We start from the raw sequence: 18,859 nt of genomic DNA, 5'->3' as shown, positions 1-18,859 counted from the left end.
TGCTGCCCTCCAGAGAGCTCTGCCTGGGCCTGCGTGTTGCAGGGAGGCGGCAGCCAGAATGTAGTGGCCAGCTCAGCTTTGTCAGGAGCCCATCCTGCCCCCTGCAGTGATGCCCCAGATGGTCACTCGAGGTCTCGGGAGCCTGCCCCCTCCATCTGTCTAGCCTGCACATTACCCACACCCCATATGCTTGCTGCATTGGCACTGAGGGAGGAAGCCTGAGACTGCCTGCTTCCCACTTTGGGTCCAGTCCCAGGCTCTGGAAGGCATCGGACACCAAACCAGAGTCCAGCCTGGGTAGGGGCCAAGTGGCCGTTCCAGCTCCAGCCTGCAGCAGCAAGGCCTGCCCCTCTGGTGGGAGCCAGGGTGAGGCATCAACCACACGGGTGGGAGGAGGCTGGGTGGCCCTTGTCCTGCTTGGGGTCCTTGCGGCTGAGACAGAGGCCAAGGCTGCGTGGAGAGCCAGACACCCTTCCTGGCTCACGTGAGCCCTCCATGCAGCCCAGTCTGGCCCAGCAGAGCCGGGCGCAGTGCGGCTGCATTGACTACAGGGACTGACCACTGCCCCTCTGGCTGTGCCAGCCCTGCAACAGCCGCCCCAGGATTCCCGTGTCCTTTGTCAATAGATCTCTGAGGCCATGGGATTCCCCCCCTGGAGGGGGCACAAAACCACCATGCTCTCAGCTCAGTTCTGTCTGCCAGGGTCAGGTCCAAAACCAACCCCAGGTTTCCACCAAGGACTCCCCTAGGGAGTTTTCTCTCAGCTGTATTCCCAGTCCCCACTCAGCTTTCTCCATCTCACCCAGGATCATCCACCAGTGAACTGCTGGAGAGGGGCCCTCAGGGAGTGGAGCGGCAGTGCCCCCCAAACTCTCACCCAGAGCACCCGACCCAAACCTCAGCCTCTGTCCTGTCCCCTCCATCAGAGAAAGAAGGAACCAGGGCTTTTCAGTCCTAGCCCTTAGTTTTGACTCCGACTCCAGGGTCCCCAGCGCCCAACGCGAAGACCTCCCCGCACCGTTTATCTCCACCCTCCCCAGCCCCCGGGCTCCTCCCAGGCTCCAGGGCGCCCACCCAGGTCAGGGAAGCACCTCAGTGCTCCAGCCCCACCCCCTTTCAGGCCGGCCGGAGGAGGGTCCGCTGCGCCCAGGGCGCACGGTTCCTGGGGGCGCGGGAGCGGCGGGGAAGCTACCGAAAGTGCCGAGAGAAGCCCTGGTCTTTCCCCATCTGGAGCCGAGGACCGCGGAGCGGCAGGTGCGGAGGGGCCGGGGGCGGGCGAGCCCGCGAGCGGAGCGAGGGCGCCGCGACTCCACACGCATCTGCCCGGCGAGAGCGCTCGGCCCCTCCCGAGCCGTCCCGGCCCGCGGCCCCGCGCCCGCCCCTCTGGCGTGGCCCCGCCCCGCCCCGCCCCGCCGAGGGACCCTTCCGCTAGCTGGCGGGGGGGCGGGGTTGGGGTGGGGTGGGGGTGGAAGCCCGGGGCGCTTGGAGGTCGCCCCGCTCCCCGCCCTTGGCACTTGTGCTATCCCTTCTGGAGGCTCGCCTGCCTGGACCCGCACAGCGGCTCGTCCTCCACGCTGCGCCGCCGCCAAGACTGGGTCCAGAAGAAGCCCCGATTCCTTTTTGTAAAACTTGGAAGGCTTTCGGGCGGGGGTGGTCTTTGTTCCGAGCCTCCAGGGCTTAGCAGGAGCCGGCAGGCGAGAAATCCTTCCTACCTACGCAGCGGGAAGCTCTGGTGAAGACGCTGGACTGGGGGCCCAGAATGCCAGGGTCAGCAGCCCACCCCAGCCCTGCAGGCAGCCATGGGAGACTTTCAGGATTCAAGGAGGAATGAGGGACCCCAGGCGCTGGAGCCCTCCAGGGGCGGGGTGATGCTGGAAGGGTAGGGGTGTTGGGCACACGTGGCTGGACTGCAAAGTACAGCAAAGGGGCAGTGTCTGAGGCCTGGTGAGTGCAAGTGAGGAGGGGCTGCCCAGGTGGGGACAAGACCCCAGGGACGCCTGAAGGGGAGGAGGGGGAGGTGACAGGGCTCTGCCCCTGCCCCTGCCCCTGGCCCTGCTGCTCCCTGCCAGTCAGAGCAGGAGCAGACCCCAAGCCTGACAGCCTCAGGGGGCCAGAATCTGAAATAAGAGGAGAAAAATGACAGATCCTGGGGGCTTCCTGGGGAGGGCTCCTCCCCTGGCAACCTCAGCAGGGGCCACAGCAGTGGGCCCTTCCCTCGAAGGGCTGGAAACCCCAGGGCTTTGGCTGTGTCACTCCGAGAAACGTCTTGCCTGGCTCAGAGAGGCACAGGGAGGACACAGCAGAGGTGGCCGCCAGCATCCGGTGCTCTGTCCAGGCCCTGGGCCACAGTGCACCTGGCCTTGGCAAGCCCACCACCCCGCCGTGCCCTCCCAGGCCTGCACTTCCTGGCAGCAGCAGCAGGAAGCCAAAGCCAAGTGCCCCCTGGTGCCATGCCCTCCCCACTCCTTGTCCTCAGCCCTGCCCAGGGACAGAAATGTCTAGCCATCCTCACGGAGAGCAAAGCCTGTCTCTCATGATGGAGTCACCTTCTGGTTCTGTGCCAGGTGCAATGAATGGCCCAGCAACCAGAACCGTGTGTGCCATGATAACAGCTATGGCACCTGCCCCCGCGCTGTGGTGGACCACGTGCTCCTGCTCGGATCTGGACATGCTGCCCTGGTGCACATCCCTGCGGGTACGGTGCACCTGGCCAGGTGGCCCAAGGCAGCATGGGCTTGCAGGAGAGCGGCTGGACTTCCCTGAAGCGCCTGCCGCTGGGAGAGGGCGCTGCCAGAGACCTCTGCAGGGCACTTGTTCTGCTCCCTGGGGGATATCTGGCACTGCCTGGAAACAGTTCTGGTTGCAAGATGGCAATGGGGGGCACTAGATTCAGTGGACAGTGAGGCCAGGGATGCTGCTGAACACCACCCAAGGCGCAGGACCGCCCCCGGCGGCAGAACCATCAGGCACCAAATGCCGTTAGCACTGCACTTTGCCAAGCCGCTCTTGGTAGAGAGACCGTGCCCAGGAGGCAGCCAGGGAGCCTGACGCTGCCACTTTCACAACCTCCGAGTTCTCCCAATGACTTGGTTTGATGGTGGCCCCAGCACCCAGCACCCACGTGGAAGGGGGTGGGGGAGATGCTGATGGTTCCTCACACCCCTCCCCAGATTCTCAGTGCATCTCTGTCCTGCCTACAGATGGGAAAGTTCATTTGTATGGTTTCCCACTGGGGATCCTGCATCATCGCCCCACTTTAAAAATATGCCATACATGTCAGTTAACCTGCTCCAGGTGCCATCGCCAGAGTGGACCTGGGGTTCCAGCTGGGTTTGCTGGGTTCCAAACTCCAGCTGCTTCCCATCCCACCCCGCCCCCCGCAGACACCGCCCCCTCCTCCTTGCCCTCCTCCTCCCATTCCTTGAAACGCTAGTGGACCACAAAGCTGACTGCTCTCCTGTTCCCTCCTGGCCACGTCACACTTTCCAAACGGCCTGCCTGTCCTAATTATAAAGCCGTTTCATCACCTCATCAGCCTGGGATCCGTCCCTCTGGGACAGACCCAGATTAGGCTCTGAGCGGCAGGACTAACTGCCGTCGGAGAGGAAGACGCTGCCTTTGGCTTACGTTGTGACCGCGGACATGTTCTCTGCACAACCCCACAGGGCAACCACCCTGGAATGTAGCTGTGAGCCTAAGCTGAAGTGTCAATGTTAGCAAACAGTAAATACTTTTTATCTTCAATGGCCACATGTGGCACGTGGCTACTGGGCAGGATGGTGCAGGTTCCTGGTCTCATGGTCCCCACCTCCCTGATTTGGGAGGGGTTCTACCCACCCCCACCCCCCACGTGCAGTTCTCTCTCTTATTCACACACAAATATACGTTTCTTTTTTCACTACCCTTTGGCCACTGAGCCTCCATTAAAACCTTGTGTCTTCTCTATGCCAGGTCCCACTGTCCCAGCAGGGGCTCTCCTTGGCTGGCATGTTGGGATGCTTCCCGCTGGGCACCATGGGCTACCCCGGGGCCACCGTGGCACTGCTCCCATCCTCTCCAGCCAGGTGCCTGCCCCTTATCAGCCTCCTTGCTGGTGTCCTTCCACTCTCCAAAGGACACAGGGCCGCTCCGACACTGCTCACTGCTTGAGCCACACGCTGGTGCCTGCTGCCTCTGCCGAGGAGGCTGCCTGGATTGCTCAGTGCTGAGTTAGCCATGCAGGCTCCCTGGACCCGGGAAACATGGCTAACTGTGGCCTTTAGGTCCCCTGTCCCCCATGAGCTCTATCAGGAAGGCACGCTGTGCGGGGATCACCATCAGTGCTGGAGCCGGCACTAGCCGGGACTGGCAACCTGCCAGCCCAGGATGAGTGTGTGGGGGAGAGTGGGGGGCATGCCTCAGCCCCCTGCTAGGGGAGTCCTCTCCCTCCAGAGCCCAGCTGGGCGCTGCCCCCTCCGCCAGCAACCTCCCCCCACCGCACTGACAGCCAAGGCTGTGGCTGCTCAGCCGCAAGGAAGGAGGCTGCAGGGCCGGGCATCCCGGGGCTCGGAGCCCAGCATGCCCCCCGGGGCGCCCCTCCCCCGGCCTTCCTGACCTGCCAATCTCGGAGACCAGCTGCGGCCAGGGAAGGGCGGGGACAGGAACAGAGCGGCACCCAGGGGAGCGCTGGGCGCGCGCAGGGCATCCAGCTGAGCTGGCTGCGGGCGGAGCGGGGACCAGCGCGCCAACTTCCCGGGGACAGCAGGTGCTGCGCCCCCCAACCCCCACCCCCAGCCCAGTCCCGGGCGCGCGGACAGGCGGGCTCGCGTCCATCACCTCCGCAGGGAGCGCTTGGCGTCACAGCCTCATCCCCGCGGCAAATTCGCTCTAGAAATAACTTTTTCTTTCCTCTCTGGGTTTTCCCAGCAAGGGACGGGCCCCTTACTCACCCAAGGCAGCTCATGGTGGCCTTTCTCGGTGGCCTCCCGGGCTCCGTGGCAGAGCAGAGACACCGCGCCCGGGCTGGGGTTGGGGGTGGAGGGTGGAGGGGAGGCCAGCCCCGTCCCTGACATTGGCCAGGCCCAGAGGGAGGGGCAGGCTGCGGGGTGAATGGCAGCGAGGGGAGGGGGTGGGCTGAGCCCAGAGGAGGGGAGGGTGGCGGCGGGGGAGCAGACTCAAGCCTGGGAGGCAGGGCGGGAGCAGAGAACCCCAGAGGGGGCCCTGGGAGGATGCAGGCAGGGTGGGAAGGCTCTTGGATCACCCCAGGTGAGAACCCCCACCCCCAAGACTTTTTTTTTTCTTCTGAGATTAAACCTAAAGGGTGAGTCCAGAGCACCTCGGAAGACCAGAAAGTACACAGCTGGGGGCTGGCGCTGTGGCGTAGTGGGGAAAGCTGCCAGGTGTAAATGCCGTGCTGGCATCCCATATGGGCACCGGTTCGAGTCCCGGCTGCTCCACTGCCGATCCGTCTCTCTGCTGTGGCCTGGGAAAGCAGTGGAAGATGGCCCAAGTCCTTGGGCCCCTGCGACCCCATGGGAGACCTGGAAGAAGCTCCTGGCTTCAGATTGGTCCAGCTCCAGCCATTGTGGCCATTTGGGGAGTGAACCAGCAGATGGAAGACATCTCTCTCTCTCTCTCTCTCTCTCTCTCTCTCTCTGCTTCTGCCTCTCTGTAACTCTGCCTTTCAAATAAATAAATCTTAAAAAAAAAAAAAAAAGTACACAGCTGAGCTGGTTCCCAGGACCCCCAGCCTCTCTGAGCCTCAGTGAAATGGGGGCTTCAGCCAGAGAATGTTCCTGGAAGCGTCTGGTGGGGTCCTCAACACTCAGTCATCGTCGGAGAATCAGAGGGCAGAGGCGGGTGTGGGGGACGCCCATGGCCCCATGGCACCGTCCTAGGCTCCCCTGCCTGCACCTTGTTCCAAGAACAACAGTGTCTTGGTGTCCATCTGGGTTTGGAGTTGGAGCAGGGCAGGCTGTGACTGCTTGGGTAGCTGAGGGAGAGAGAGACCCGCCCTGCCCGAGGTACCTGAGGCTGTCCAGGAGGGGCCCCTGGGCCTCGTGCGGCAGTGCCAGGGTGAGTGCCCGCACCAGGTCGTCCACCCGCTGCTCAGCGGCAAACTGCTTCAGCGCCGTGAACACCTGCTCCTTGGTGGTCAGCTGGTCCCCCAGGATCTCATCCACCTGCCAGGAGAGATGCAGGGAGGGACGGTGGCCAGTCACCTACCTCCCTCTCCCCGTCCACAGGGCGGGGGGCACGGGGAGCACTTTGTCCTGTCCTTTCAAACCCTCCAAGATGGGTACGGGCAGTCGCTTCATTCCACATCTAAGGAATACCCAAAGAAGCCAAGGCATCAACGCGGCGCTTAGAATTGTGCCAGGCGCTCAATAATTGCCAGTTACTATTATTATAATACTACACTTCCTTCTACTACAAGGCTTGATGAGATCCCACAGAGAACAGCCCAGCCCCACAGAAAAGCTGTGGCATGCATGCCCCGCCTTGAAGGATGTGTTTATTTAGTTAATTCTGAAAGACAGGGAGAGAGACAGACAGACCAGTCTTCTACCTGGTTCACTCCCCCAGATGCCCACCACAGCCAGGGCTGCGCTAGGCCAACACCTAGACCTCCATCTGGGCCTCCCACGTGGCTAGAAGGGACCCAAGCACTTGCGCCATCACCTGCTGCCTCCCAGGGTGTGCGCTAGCAAGCAGCTGGGTCGGAAAGACTTGGGAGGGGGGTGTCCCAAGCCCCGTCTCACTGCTGTGCCACACCCTGGCCCCCTGGCTCCCTCAGGGATGTTTATTTTCTCTGTTTTTTTTTTTTTTTTTTTTTTTTTTTTTGTAGAAGCCAGCTGCTGGCAGTCAAGGCGCATCCATGCAGGGGTGGGGGTCGGGGGACGGCCTGCCGACGGGCACAAGGCTTTCGGAAGGCAGCTTGGAACATGTGCCCAGGGCTACCCTTCCACTCCCCGGACCCACCTCCGGGCATGTGTCCTCGCCGTGTGGGGACAAGTGCACAGCGATGCGTGAGTGAGAAGGCCCCTCTCTGCAGGGTCTGCAGTGCTGAGACGGAGACAATGTGAACGTGTGACGGCAGCCCGGCCAAGGGGCGGGCGCGGGGGGTGCTGGGAGTCTCTTGGCTGTGCAGTTGAGAAAGAAAGAAGCCTCCAAGTAACCAGTGATCGTGGGGTAGCCAGGCAGGGGCTCTGGAAGGAATGGCGATGTAGAAACGCCTGGGACAGCCAAGGCTGTTTGGAGCAGTGGCCGGCCCTGCAGTTTGCTCTGAGCGAACCCTTCCTGCACGGGGCTTTAGCACAGCTGTGCTTCTCCTGGTTCTAAGCACTGATTCTGTGAGCTGCCCTTCCCTGCCTAGGTTAACCTGTTTTTATTAATATTTATTTATTTGAGACGAGAGAGAGCGAGCGAGAGAGCGCCAGCGCCAGCACTCTCATTCACTGGTTCATTCCTTCACTCCCCACAACGGTCTGGCAGCCAGAAGCTGCAAACTCAATCCAGGTCTCCCACATGGGTGGCAGGGACCCAGTTGCTCCATCCGTCACTGCTGCCTCCCAGGGCCCACATCAGCAGGAGGCTGAAGCCAGGAGCTGGAGCCAGGAATCTCACCCAGGCCCTGCTATTCGGGATGTGGGCATCTGAACGCACGCCTTCGCCCCTGGGCCAAACGCCCATCCTCATTGCTTTGTAGCTAAGTTCCTCCCACATCACGTCATCTGCACATCACTGACTCGGGGGGGGGGGGCATTTTTTCCACATTGAACATCTCCAAAGGGGGATATGCTTCACTGTTGGTTGTCCTGTGTGTTTGTGAATTTGCTCATGAGTGTTAAATGTTATTTCCGGGCCGGCGCCGTGGCTCACTAGGCTAATCCTCCGCCTGCGGCACCGGCATACCGGGTTCTAGTCCCGGTCGGGGTGCTGGATTCTGTCCCGGTTACCCCTCTTCCAGGCCAGCTCTCTGCTGTGGCCCCGGGCGTGCAGTGGAGGATGGCCCAAGTGCTTGGGCCCTGCACCCCATGGGAGACCAGGAGAAGCACCTGGCTCCTGCCATCGGATCAGCGCGGTGTGCTGGCCGCGGCGGCCATTGGAGGGTGAACCAATGGTAAAGGAAGACCTTTCTCTCTGTCTCTCTCTCTCACTGTCCACTCTGTCAAAAAAATAAAAATAAAAATAAAAAAAACGTTATTTCCACAAAGTTATGCGGGTTGCGGGTACTACGTATAAATAAGCCTAAGATCTAATACTCTGCCTGCGGTGCCAGCACTCCGGATTCTAGTCCCGGTTGGGGCACCGGTTCTGTCCCGGTTGCTCCTCTTCCAGTCCAGCTCTCTGCTGTGGCCCAGGAAGGCAGTGGAAGATGGCCCAGATCCTTGGGCCCTGCACCTGCATGGGAGACCAGGAGGAAGCACCTGGCTCCTGGCTTCGGATCGGTGCAGCATACCAGCCATAGCGGCCATTTAGGGGTTGAGCCAATGGAAGGAAGAACTTTCTCTCTGTCTCTCTCTTACTGTCTAACTCTGCCTGTAATAAATAAATAAATAAATAAATAAGCAAGCCTAAGAGTCCTCTTTCACTAATAACTAATTAAGTGGTAAGAAGGGGATAATGAGGCAGGTGTGTTGGCACAGCAGGTTAGGCTGCCACTTCTACTTCCTATGCTGCTCCATATGCCTGGGAGGCAACAGATGATGGTTCAAGCACTTAGGTCCCTGCCACCCATTTGGGACACTTGGGTGGAATCCCTGGCTCCTGGAGCTATCCAGCAGAAGATCTCTGACTCTCTCTCTCTGTTGCTCAGCCTTTCAAACAAACAAATTTTCTTTAGAAAAGAAAAAAGGTGGGGCTGGTGCGGTGGCATAGTAGGTTAAGCATCTACCTACGGCACTGGCATCCCATATGGGCACCGGTTCAGATCCTGGCTTCCCCTCTTCTGATTCAGTTACATGATGGCCTGTAAAAGCAGCAGAAGATGGCCCAAGTGCTTGGGCCCCTGCACCCACGTGGAAGACCTGGAGGAAGCTCCAGGCTCCTGGCTTCAGCCTGGCACAGCTCTGGACATTGCGGCCATTTGGGGAGTGAACCAGCAGATGGAAGACCTCTCTGTCTCTACCTCTATCTTTCTTTAACTCTGCCTCTCAAGTAAATAAAAATAGTTTTTAAAAAGATTTATTTATTTGAAAGTCAGAGTTATACAGAGAGAGGACAGGCAGAAAGAGAGAGAGAGAGAGAGAGAGAGAGAGATCTTCCACCTGCTGGTTCACTCCCAAATTGGCCGCAACGGCTGGAACTGTGCCGATCCGGAGCCAGGAGCCAGGAGTTTCTTCCAGGTCTCCCACGCGGGTGCAGGGGCCCAAGTCCTTGGGCTGTCTTCTGCTGCTTTCCCAGGCCATAGCAGAAAGCTGGACTCGAAGTGGAGCAGCCGGGTCTCAAACCGTCGTCCATGAGATGTCAGCACTGCAGGCCAGGGCATTAACCCACTGCAACACAGTGCCGGCTCCAATAAATAAACTTTTTTTTTTTTAAGGTGATAAGGAAGAACATGTCATGGTTTTTTGTGTCCAATTATATATATATATATGATTTATTTATTTGAAAGGCAGAGTTAGAGAGAAGAGAGAAGAGAGAAGAGAGAAGAGAGAGGGGAGAGGGGAGAGGGGAGAGGGGAGAGGGGAGAGGGGAGAGGGGAGAGGGGGGAGAGAGAGAGAGAGAGAGAGAGAGAGGCCTTCCATTTGCTGGTTCACTCCTCAAGTAGCTGCAACAGCCAGAGGTGAGCCAATTCAAAGCCATGAGCCAGGAGCTTCTTCCAGGTCTCCCACATGGGTTCAGGGTCCCAAGTACTTGGGCCATCTTCTGCTGCTTTCCCAGGCAAATGAGCAGAGAGCTGGTTGTGAAGTGGAGCAGCCAGGACTTGAACTGTCGCTCATATGGAATGCCTGCATTGCAGATGGTGTCTTAACCCACTAGGCCACAATGCCAGCCCATTTCTGTTTCTTAATGGTAAATAAGGGTGTCTTGCAATGGATGGTCTTTTAGATTTCCTGCAGTGTGGTCCTTACTTGCCAGAAAGAATGATGCTGTCCATCTTTATTTAAAACCATGAAAAGGAGAGGGATGGCCGAGGAGTGTGGGATTTCTTTTTGGGGCGGTCAAACTCCTAACCGAATGTGGGGGATGGCTGTACAATTTGGGGAACATACCAAGCACTGGTGGATCATACGCTTGAAATGGGTACATGGTATGCAAATGAGGCCTCAATAACACTGACGTGGTGCCCTGGCAAGTAAGGAAAGTAGGTTATCCGGTGCAACGCGCAGCATTGCCTTTCTATCCATAAGTGCACGTAGGTATTGGCACAGGAATTGCGCACTGACTGTTGGAGGGTTGGGCTGTTTTTCACAATTCAGTGGCTGTCACTGTTTGCCACAGTGAGCTGAGACTTGCAGGGTCTGGAGGAGCAACGCCTGCTAGGTTGTCCTTACTCCTCCTGCCTGGACTTTGTGCTGTGGCCAAACGCACCTGTCATGAAATATGCCACCAGGATTGCACTGACATATACGATGGTGCCGGCCGGCCAGCACGCCCGCCGTGCCACGTGACTGTCACCAGGCTCTCATTCCAGAACGTTCTCTTCACCCAACATGGACCCCATATTTGTGCTCCCCGCCCCCTCCTCCCCAGCCCCTGGCAACAAATGATCTACTGTTCTGTCTCGAGGGGTTTGCCTGTACTGGACATTCCATGTGAATGGAAGCTGGGTTTCTACGGGCAGCTGACCATCGACTGTGCATCCTGTGGGATGACAGGCCTTGCTTGTCACTGCAGGGTCTGGGCCGTTCCTGGGCACGGACATCCTGAGCAGACCTTGCCACGCGGGTGGGAAGACACGGCAGGGGCCCCATCTCTCTCTCTCTCTCTGTCTCTCGGGGGCTCAGGGTCACGTTCAGCCAAATGCAGGCTGTCAGGTACCACCTTCCTCACTCTCCACTCCTCTGCCCCTCCTCCTTCCTTCACCCTCGGAGGACGAGGAAGGCCCTCCCTGGTTCAGGTCAGCACAGCAGGCCACAGACACCCCACCCTGTCTTCCCACTACCTCCTCCATTCAGCTCCGGCCCAGGAGTCACCTGCCCAGCTTTCCTGAGCACCCTCACCCTGCCCATTGCATCCTCTTTTTTTTTTTTTTTTTTGACAGGCAGAGTTAGACAGTGAGACAGAGAGAGAGACAAAGGTCTTCCTTCCATTGGTTCACCCCCCAAATGGCCGCTACAGCCGGCGCTGCGCCGATCCGAAGCCAGGAGCCAGGTGCTTCCTCCTGGTCTCCCATCCATTGCATCCTCTTGAGTTGCACTGACCGGTCCATCCATCTGGTGCCTTCCTCCTGACAGGCCTGTTGGTTGCACCAGAACAGCCTCCTTGTCTATCTTGTTCATGGTCGCTGCCCCGTCCTGGGCCCCTAACCAACTCACAGCATTAGCACCTCTGCGGCCTCTCTCCTTGCAGCTCCTGTCTCTTCCATGCTATAAATAAGCGAATGAAGTCCCGCCTCCCCTGACTCCACACCCTCTTTGCAGCCAGAGCTTCTGCGTTCGCTGTTTTCATCCCATTGCTGTCAGCAGTGAGGACCACTCCTCCTCCCACCTGCACTATGGCAGGCGCTGCACGGACCAGACCCCACACAGTGACCTCCAGATCTGCATCTTCTCCCCGAGTTCACACCTGAACTTGGGAACTCTGTGAGGGGACTTCGACAGGTGCACAGAGGGAGCAGGCGTCACGCTAACCTGATGGCTGACGTCATCAGAGCACCTCAGTCCTGATTACTGAGTCCAGCTTCCTGCCAGTGCAGACCCTGGAAGGCAGTGGTGGTGGCTCAAGTCACTGGGTCCCTGTCACACATGTGGGAGGCCTGAATTACATTCCAGGCTTCCTGTTTTAGCCCCAGACTGGTCTGGCTGTTGCAGCATTTGGGGAGTGAACCAGCAGATGGGGGAATTCTCTCTCTCTCTGCATCTCAAATAAAAAAATAAAGCTTGGGGCCGGCGCTGTGGCACAGCGGGTTGATGCCCTGACCTGAAGTGCTGACATCCCATAAGGGCGCTGGTTCTAGTCCTGGCTGCTCTTCTTCTGATCTGGCTCTCTGCTGTGGCCTGGGAAAGCAGTGGAAGATGGCCCATGTCCTTGAGCCCCTGCGCCCACGTGGGTAACCCGGAAGAAGCCCCGGCTCCTGGCTTCTGATTGGTGCAGCTCCGGCCCTTGTGGCCAACTGGGGAGTGAGCCAGCGGATGGAAGACCTCTCTCTCTCTCTCTCTCTCTCTCTCTCTCTCTCTCTCTGCCTCTCCTTTCTCTGTGTAACTCTGACTTTCAAATAAATAAATAAATCTTTTTAAAAAAATAAAACTCCTGCCAAAAGAAATTAAAAGGTAAATTTACTTTGCTGCAAAAAATTTGAAATACCTACATGCACACATTTGTCAAAAAGTTCAGGGAAAATATGTACTACGAAAAAACTAGGCATGCATTGCAACCTCCTCTGCACCAAATTCACCTTTTCTTTTCTTTTCTTTTTTTTTTTTTGACAGGCAGAGTGGACAGTGAGAGAGAGAGACAGAGAGAAAGGTCTTCCTTTTTGCCGTTGGTTCACCCTCCAATGGCTGCCGCGGCTGGCGCGCTGCAGCCGGCGCACCGCGCTGATCCGATGGCAGGAGCCAGGAGCCAGGTGCTTTTCCTGGTCTCCCATGGGGTGCAGGGCCCAAGCACCTGGGCCATCCTCCACTGCACTCCCGGGCCACAGCAGAGAGCTGACCTGGAAGAGGGGCAACCGGGACAGAATTCGGCACCCCGACTGGGACTAGAACCTGGTGTGCCGGCGCCGCTAGGCGGAGGATTAGCCTAGTGAGCCGCGGCGCCGGCCCCAAATTCACCTTTTCATTGTCCTATTTCCCCACAAACTTTCTGAAGTCCCCTCGTATAGCCACCGGCCTCGTGGGTGGTCCCACAGGGGCTGACCGAGGGAGGCTTTCCGGAGAGAAGGGGTGGGCCTGTGCAGAAGCCCCTTTCTGTGCACACGTGAGTCCCGGCACACCCACACCTCCGTCCCCTGGATTTGATGGCCGAGGTCTGGCTCTGTCCATCCCCAGGTGTGGGAAGCAGCAACCAGTAAGCACTCAGTGCTGAGTGCTGAGTGCTGAGTGCGTGTCTCAGGACCTGAACCCACAGGGGCCTGTTCTGCATTTCCTGCAGGCCCCTGCTGACCTCAGTCTCCCTCCCAATGGGCAGGGAAGGCTGCAGGGCCAGGAAGCCCTCTCCATGCACCTGCTGTGCAGACGGGGGTTGGTGCTTTGGAAGGCAAAGTCAGCGGCAGCCTGGATTCAAAGGCGGATGCCAGCTAGAGGCAACGATGCTTTATGTAAGAAAGAGGAAAAAATAGTTGCCCCCTCCTGGGGCCTCGGCCACGGTGCGGTTTTGGTGTCAGTTATTACCCAGATGTTCCCAACCTACATCTAAGCATGAGGCACCATCACGGGGCACTAATGGGTTTTCTATTAAACCTCAGCTACTTCAGGGAGGAAAAACTGGGGCAGGCAGAGTGCAGATGAGAACCTGGGGGCTGGGAGCTGGAAACCGATGCGGGGGGCTGCACCGAGCCCCTTCATCTCCCGAGGTGGTCTTTGGTGATCCGCCTCCAGGTGCTGGGGGCACTTGGTGCATCCGGAATCCACCACTCTCCGTGCCCCTTTGCTGGAAGACACACCTCGGTGGGCCCGGGCAGGCTGGCAGAGTCCCTGCTTCCCGGCCACCCCTGCTGGGGGCTCTGCGTGGACCCACTTCTAACACTGTAGAGATTAAATAATTAGACTGGGTCTGAGGCCGGCCTTTGCATCCACAGTCATCTGGTGCTCACCAGTACGCTCTGCTGTCCCCTGTTCCTGGACACACAGAAGACTACTCGGTGTGGGTGAAAAAGCACTTCTGCAGGGTGGAGGCGGGGAGACGCTGGTTCTGTTTGTGAGAGCAGCAGGGCCTGTTCTGGGCAGAGGGAGGCGGCCACCTCTCTTGAGGAGCTGGACACTGGTGATGTCGAGTCCTATGCAGGTGAGGGTGTGCGAGTGAGCGTGTGCACCTGGCCACAGAGGCACAGGGCTGAAAGACTCAGTCGAGGGGATGAGCCAGGATGCATGATGGGGGAAAGGCCCCTGGGGTGGTCAGTGCAGAAGGAATAAGAACTGGACTAGGCTTGGACGCCAGAGGAGGCCAGAGTAGATCTCAGACCGGGCAGAGGGCCGGGAGCCGTTTCTGCTATAGCCCCGCTGCAACAGGGCTTCCCGGCCCCCCAACCCCACACCCGGGGGCCGAGCCCCCCCAAGGGCAGGGCTGGACAGCTCCCCTTCCATACAGGACAAGTCTGTGCAATCCCGTCCCCAGTCCCCAGATACTGAGTTTCCAGCTTTAGCACCGCACGGGCCAGGGTCTGAGGCAGGGGTCCAGGGTGTCTGGGCTTCAGACTGCTTTCTGGTCACCCACATGGGATCGCTGTTTTGTTCCATTTGAGTCTCAGCCAAATGAGGGCCTAGAAGTCTCTCTGAATGCCCCGGGGTGCAGAGATACAGGGGTGGGTAGTCTGGTAGCCAGACCTTGCTGGTCCATCCTCCATCTTCCTCCCCAGCCCTGGGTCCCCGCTCTTGCCTGTCCTGGGTCCACCCCTGCTTCCTGCAGGTCACTTGGGCCCTGGGCTCCTCCTGCAGGTGGAAACTTCGGCCATTCCAGGATCTCAACTCCTCATCTTTAGGGTCATCCCAACTTTCCATCTGCAAGCCCACAGAACCTGTGTGTGCCAAATGCCTTTGGAAACTTGGGGGACCCAAACCTAGGCCCCTCGCCATGGCCAACCAACCAGTCGGACCCTGGTTTTGTGGGCATTTGGGACAGATGTGGCTCTTTGTACGATACAGGTAATGAAAAGAAGGATCCGCTGCTACACACAACGGGAATGAAAGTCGCAGACGCAAGGCTGAGCAGAGAAGCCCGGCAGTACGCAGGGCAGCGGCTAAGGCGCCATCCGGGGGCCTGGGTTGAGGCTTAGTGGGTTAAGCTGCCGCTCGCAAGGCCTGCATGCCTTCTCAAGTGCCTGCCTCGAGTCCTGGCCACTCCATTTCTGATCCGGCTTCCTGTGGACACGTCTGAGGAGGCAGCAGAAGATGGCCCAAGTGCTTGGGCCCCGTCACCATGGAGAAGACCCACACGGAGCTCCTGTTTCCTCACTTCCGCCTGCCGTTGTAGCCAGTTGGGAAATGACCCAGCGGCTCAGAGAACTCTGCCCTACCCCACCCCCACCTTTGTAACTCTGCCTTTTCAATAAGTAAATAAATACTTAAAAAAAAAAAAAAAGACATCACTAGGACTCCCCTCCCTGGCTCACTCAACACAACCAGCTGCCATTGGATGCTGGACCACGGGGCTACCCAAGCCTGTAACCTCAAATCTAAAGAATGTAGGGGCGGCATTCCATATGGCCGCCGGTTCTAGTCCTGGCTGCTCCTCTTCTGATCCAGCTCTCTGCTATGGCCTGGGAAAGTAGCAGAAGATGGCCCAAGTCCTTGGGACCCTGCACCCGTGTGGGAGACCCAGAAGAAGCTCCTGACTCCTGGCTTCGGACCAGTCCAGCTCTGGCCATTGTGGCCCTCTGGGGAGTGAATCAGCGGATGGAAGACTCTCTCTCTACCTCTGCCTCTGCCTCTGCCTCTACCTTTCAAATAAATAAATATTTTCAAAAAATAGATCATTTGGGTGTCCACATTCCATTTTATTTTTAAGATCTACTTATTTATTTGAAAGGCAGAGTTACAGAGAGAGAGAGGCAGAGGCAGAGGCGCAGAGAGAGAGAGAGAGAGAGAGAGAGGTCTTGCCTCTGCTGGTTTACTCCTTAGATGGCAACAATGGCCAGAATTGTGCTGAACCAAAGCCAGGAGCCAGGAGCTTCTTCCAGGGCTCCAATGTGGGTGCAGGAGCCCAAGGACTTGGAGCATCTTTTAACGCTTTCTCAGGCCATGGCAGAGAGCTGGATCAGAAGTGGAGCAGCCAGGACTCTAACCACTGCCCATATGGGATGCCAGCACTGCAAGCAGCACCTTTACCGGCTACACCACAGCGCCGGCCCCAACTTCCTATTTTGCAGTCCCTGGTTTAAGGCTACAATTCTGATCCAGCTTCCTGCTGATGCAAACCTTGTGAGACAGCAGTGATGGTTCAAGCAGCTGAGCCCCTGCCATTCATTGGGGACCCACACTGAGTATGAGCTGCTGGTTGCAGTCTGGCCCAGCCCTGGCTATTCCAAGTATATGGGGGAGTGAACCAGCTGATGGGAGAGTTCTCTCTCTCTCTCTCTCTCTCTCTCTCTCTCTCTCTCTCTGCCTTTCGAGTCAATAAAATAAATAAAATTTTAAAAAGACCAGCATCAAAGAGTTGGTACTGCACACCTGCGTTACATAAAGTTCACCTACAGGGTCGGCGCTGTGGCGCTGTGGGTTAACGCCCTGGCCTGAAGTGCTAGCATCCCATATGGGCGCCGGTTCGGGACCCGGCTGCTCTACTTCCTGTCCAGCTCTCTGCTGTGGCCCGGGAAAGCAGTATAAGATGGCCCGGGTCCTTGGACCCCTGCGCCCACGTGGGAGACCCGGAAGAAGCTCCTGGCTCCTGGCTTCGGATCGGCACAGGTCCGGCTGTTGTGGCCATTTGGGGAGTGAACCATCGGATGGAAGACCTCTCTCTGTCTCTCTGCCTCTCCTCTCTCTGTGTAACTCTGACTTTCAAATAAATAAAAAAAAATAAATAAAAAATAAAGTTCACCTACAGGCCGAGACAATCTGTAACGATGCGAGTGAGACCGCGGTCACCCCTGATGGGGAGGCTCCACAGGGAAAGGAATTCTGGGGGAAGGAATTATTCTACGGCTACATTCTATCATTACCCATATCCTGTTACTCTGCCTCGGGTCAGGGTGCTGGTCACAAGAATGCGTGCCTGTGTAAAATCGACTGGGCTGTACCCTGAGGGCACCTTACTATTCGGCTATAAATACCTCAACCAAGACAAAACAAGCAGGGAGCCAGCACTTTGGCACAGCAGGTTAAACCTCCTCCTGTAATGCAGCAGCCTACATCGAATCCTAGCTGCTCCATTTCTGACCCAGGCAGCGGAAGATGGCCCAAGTCCCTGCTTCAGCCTGGCCCAGTCCCAGGCATGGCAGGTATTTGGGGACTGAACCATTGGATGGGAGATTTCTGTTTCTCCCTCTCTGCCTCTCAAATCAATGAATAAAAACATTTCTCAAAAGGGACAATTGCAGGGGCCGGTCCTGTGGCATAGCACGTGAAAGTCGCCACCTGCAGTGCCAGCATCCCATACGGGCACCAGTTCAAGTCCCGGCTGCTCCAGTTTTTTTTTCTTAAGATTTATTTATTTATTTGAAAGTCAGAGTTACACAGAGAGAGGAGAGACAGAGAGAGGAGAGACAGAGGAGAGGCAGAGAGAGGAGAGGCAGAGAGAGAGAGAGTCTTCCATCCACTGGTTCACTCAACAGACGGCCACAACGGCCAGAGCTGGGCCGATCCGAAGCCAGAAGCCAGGAGCTTTCTCCAGGTCTCCCAAAAGGGTGCAGGGGCCCAAGGACTTGGGCCACCTTCCACTGCTTTCCCAGGCCACAGCAGAGAGCTGGATTGGAAGAGGAGCAGCCGGGACTAGAACCAGCGCCCATATGGGATGCCGGCGCTTCAGGCCAGGGCGTTAACCCACTGTGCCACAGCACCGGCCCCTGCTCCACTTATGATTCAGCTCCCTGCTAGCAGTCTGGGAAAGCAGTGAAAAATGTCCCAAGTGTTTGGGCCCCTGAACATGAGTGGGAGACCGGGAAGAAGCTCCTGTTTTTGTTTTGTCTTGTTTTGTTTTTTTGAGAGGCAGAGTGGACAGTGAGAGAGAGAGACAGAGAGAAAGGTCTTCCTTGTGCCGTTGGTTCACCCTCCAATGGCCGCTGCGGCCGGCGCACCGCACTGATCCGATGGCAGGAGCCAGGAGCCAGGTGCTTTTCCTGGTCTCCCATGGGGTGCAGGGCCCAAGCACTTGGGCCATCCTCCACTGCACTCCCGGGCCACAGCAGAGAGCTGGTCTGGAAGAGGGGCAACCAGGACAGAATCCGGCGCCCCGACCGGGACTAGAACTCGGGGTGCCAGCGCTGCAGGCGGAGGATTAGCCTATTGAGCCGTGGCACCTGCCAAAGCTCCTGGTTTTCAACCAGCCCAGCCCTGGCTGTTTCAGCCATTTGGGGTGTGAACCAGTGGATCGAAGACCTCTGTCTCTGTCTCACCTTGTCTCTCTGTGTAACTCTTTCAAATAAATAAAATTAAAATCTGGGCTGGTGCTGTGGTGCAGTGGGTTAACGCCCAAGCCTGCAGCACCAGCATCCCAGATGGGTGCTGGTTTGAGTCCCCGCTGCTCCACTTCTGATCCAGCTCCCTGCAAATGAGCCTGGGAAAGCAGTGGAGGATGGCCTGAATGCTTGGGTCTCTGCATCCATGTGGGAGACCTGGAAGAGGCTCTTGGCTTCTGGCTTTGGACTGGCCTAGCCCCAGTTATTGCAGCCATCTGGGGAGTGAATCAGTGGATGGAAGACCTCTCTCTCTCTGCCTCTACCTCTCTTTGTAACTCTACCTTTCAAATAAATAAAATAAATCTTTAAAAACATTAAAATTTGGGGCTTGCGCTGTGGCATAGTGGGTAAAGCCGCCACCAGCAGTGATGGCATCCCCATATTGGTGCCGGTTAGAGTCGCGGCTGCTCCACTTCCCATCCAGCTCTCTGCTGTGGCCTGAGA

At 57.7% G+C, this 18,859-nt stretch overlaps 1 protein-coding gene across 6 annotated transcripts in view; it reads right to left on the bottom strand.

Annotated features, from left to right (window-relative positions):
- The window catches only part of GRID2IP (Grid2 interacting protein), a 44,087-nt gene that overhangs the window by 24,276 nt on the left and 952 nt on the right, over positions 1-18,859 (bottom strand). For 5 of the 6 annotated variants that reach the window (XM_070064367.1, XM_070064369.1, XM_070064368.1 and 2 more), the window contains exon 2: positions 6,007-6,161. In XM_070064367.1, the coding sequence (XP_069920468.1) occupies positions 6,007-6,161 (155 nt within the window). Of the gene's footprint in view, positions 1-1,192; positions 1,369-6,006; positions 6,162-18,859 lie in introns of those variants that run through there. The other variant, XM_051839064.2, reaches the window with a different exon arrangement.

Source organism: Oryctolagus cuniculus, chromosome 19, assembly GCF_964237555.1.
Source record: "Oryctolagus cuniculus chromosome 19, mOryCun1.1, whole genome shotgun sequence".
Classification (NCBI taxonomy): domain Eukaryota; kingdom Metazoa; phylum Chordata; class Mammalia; order Lagomorpha; family Leporidae; genus Oryctolagus; species Oryctolagus cuniculus.
This window is presented reverse-complemented; position numbering and strand designations above follow the sequence as displayed.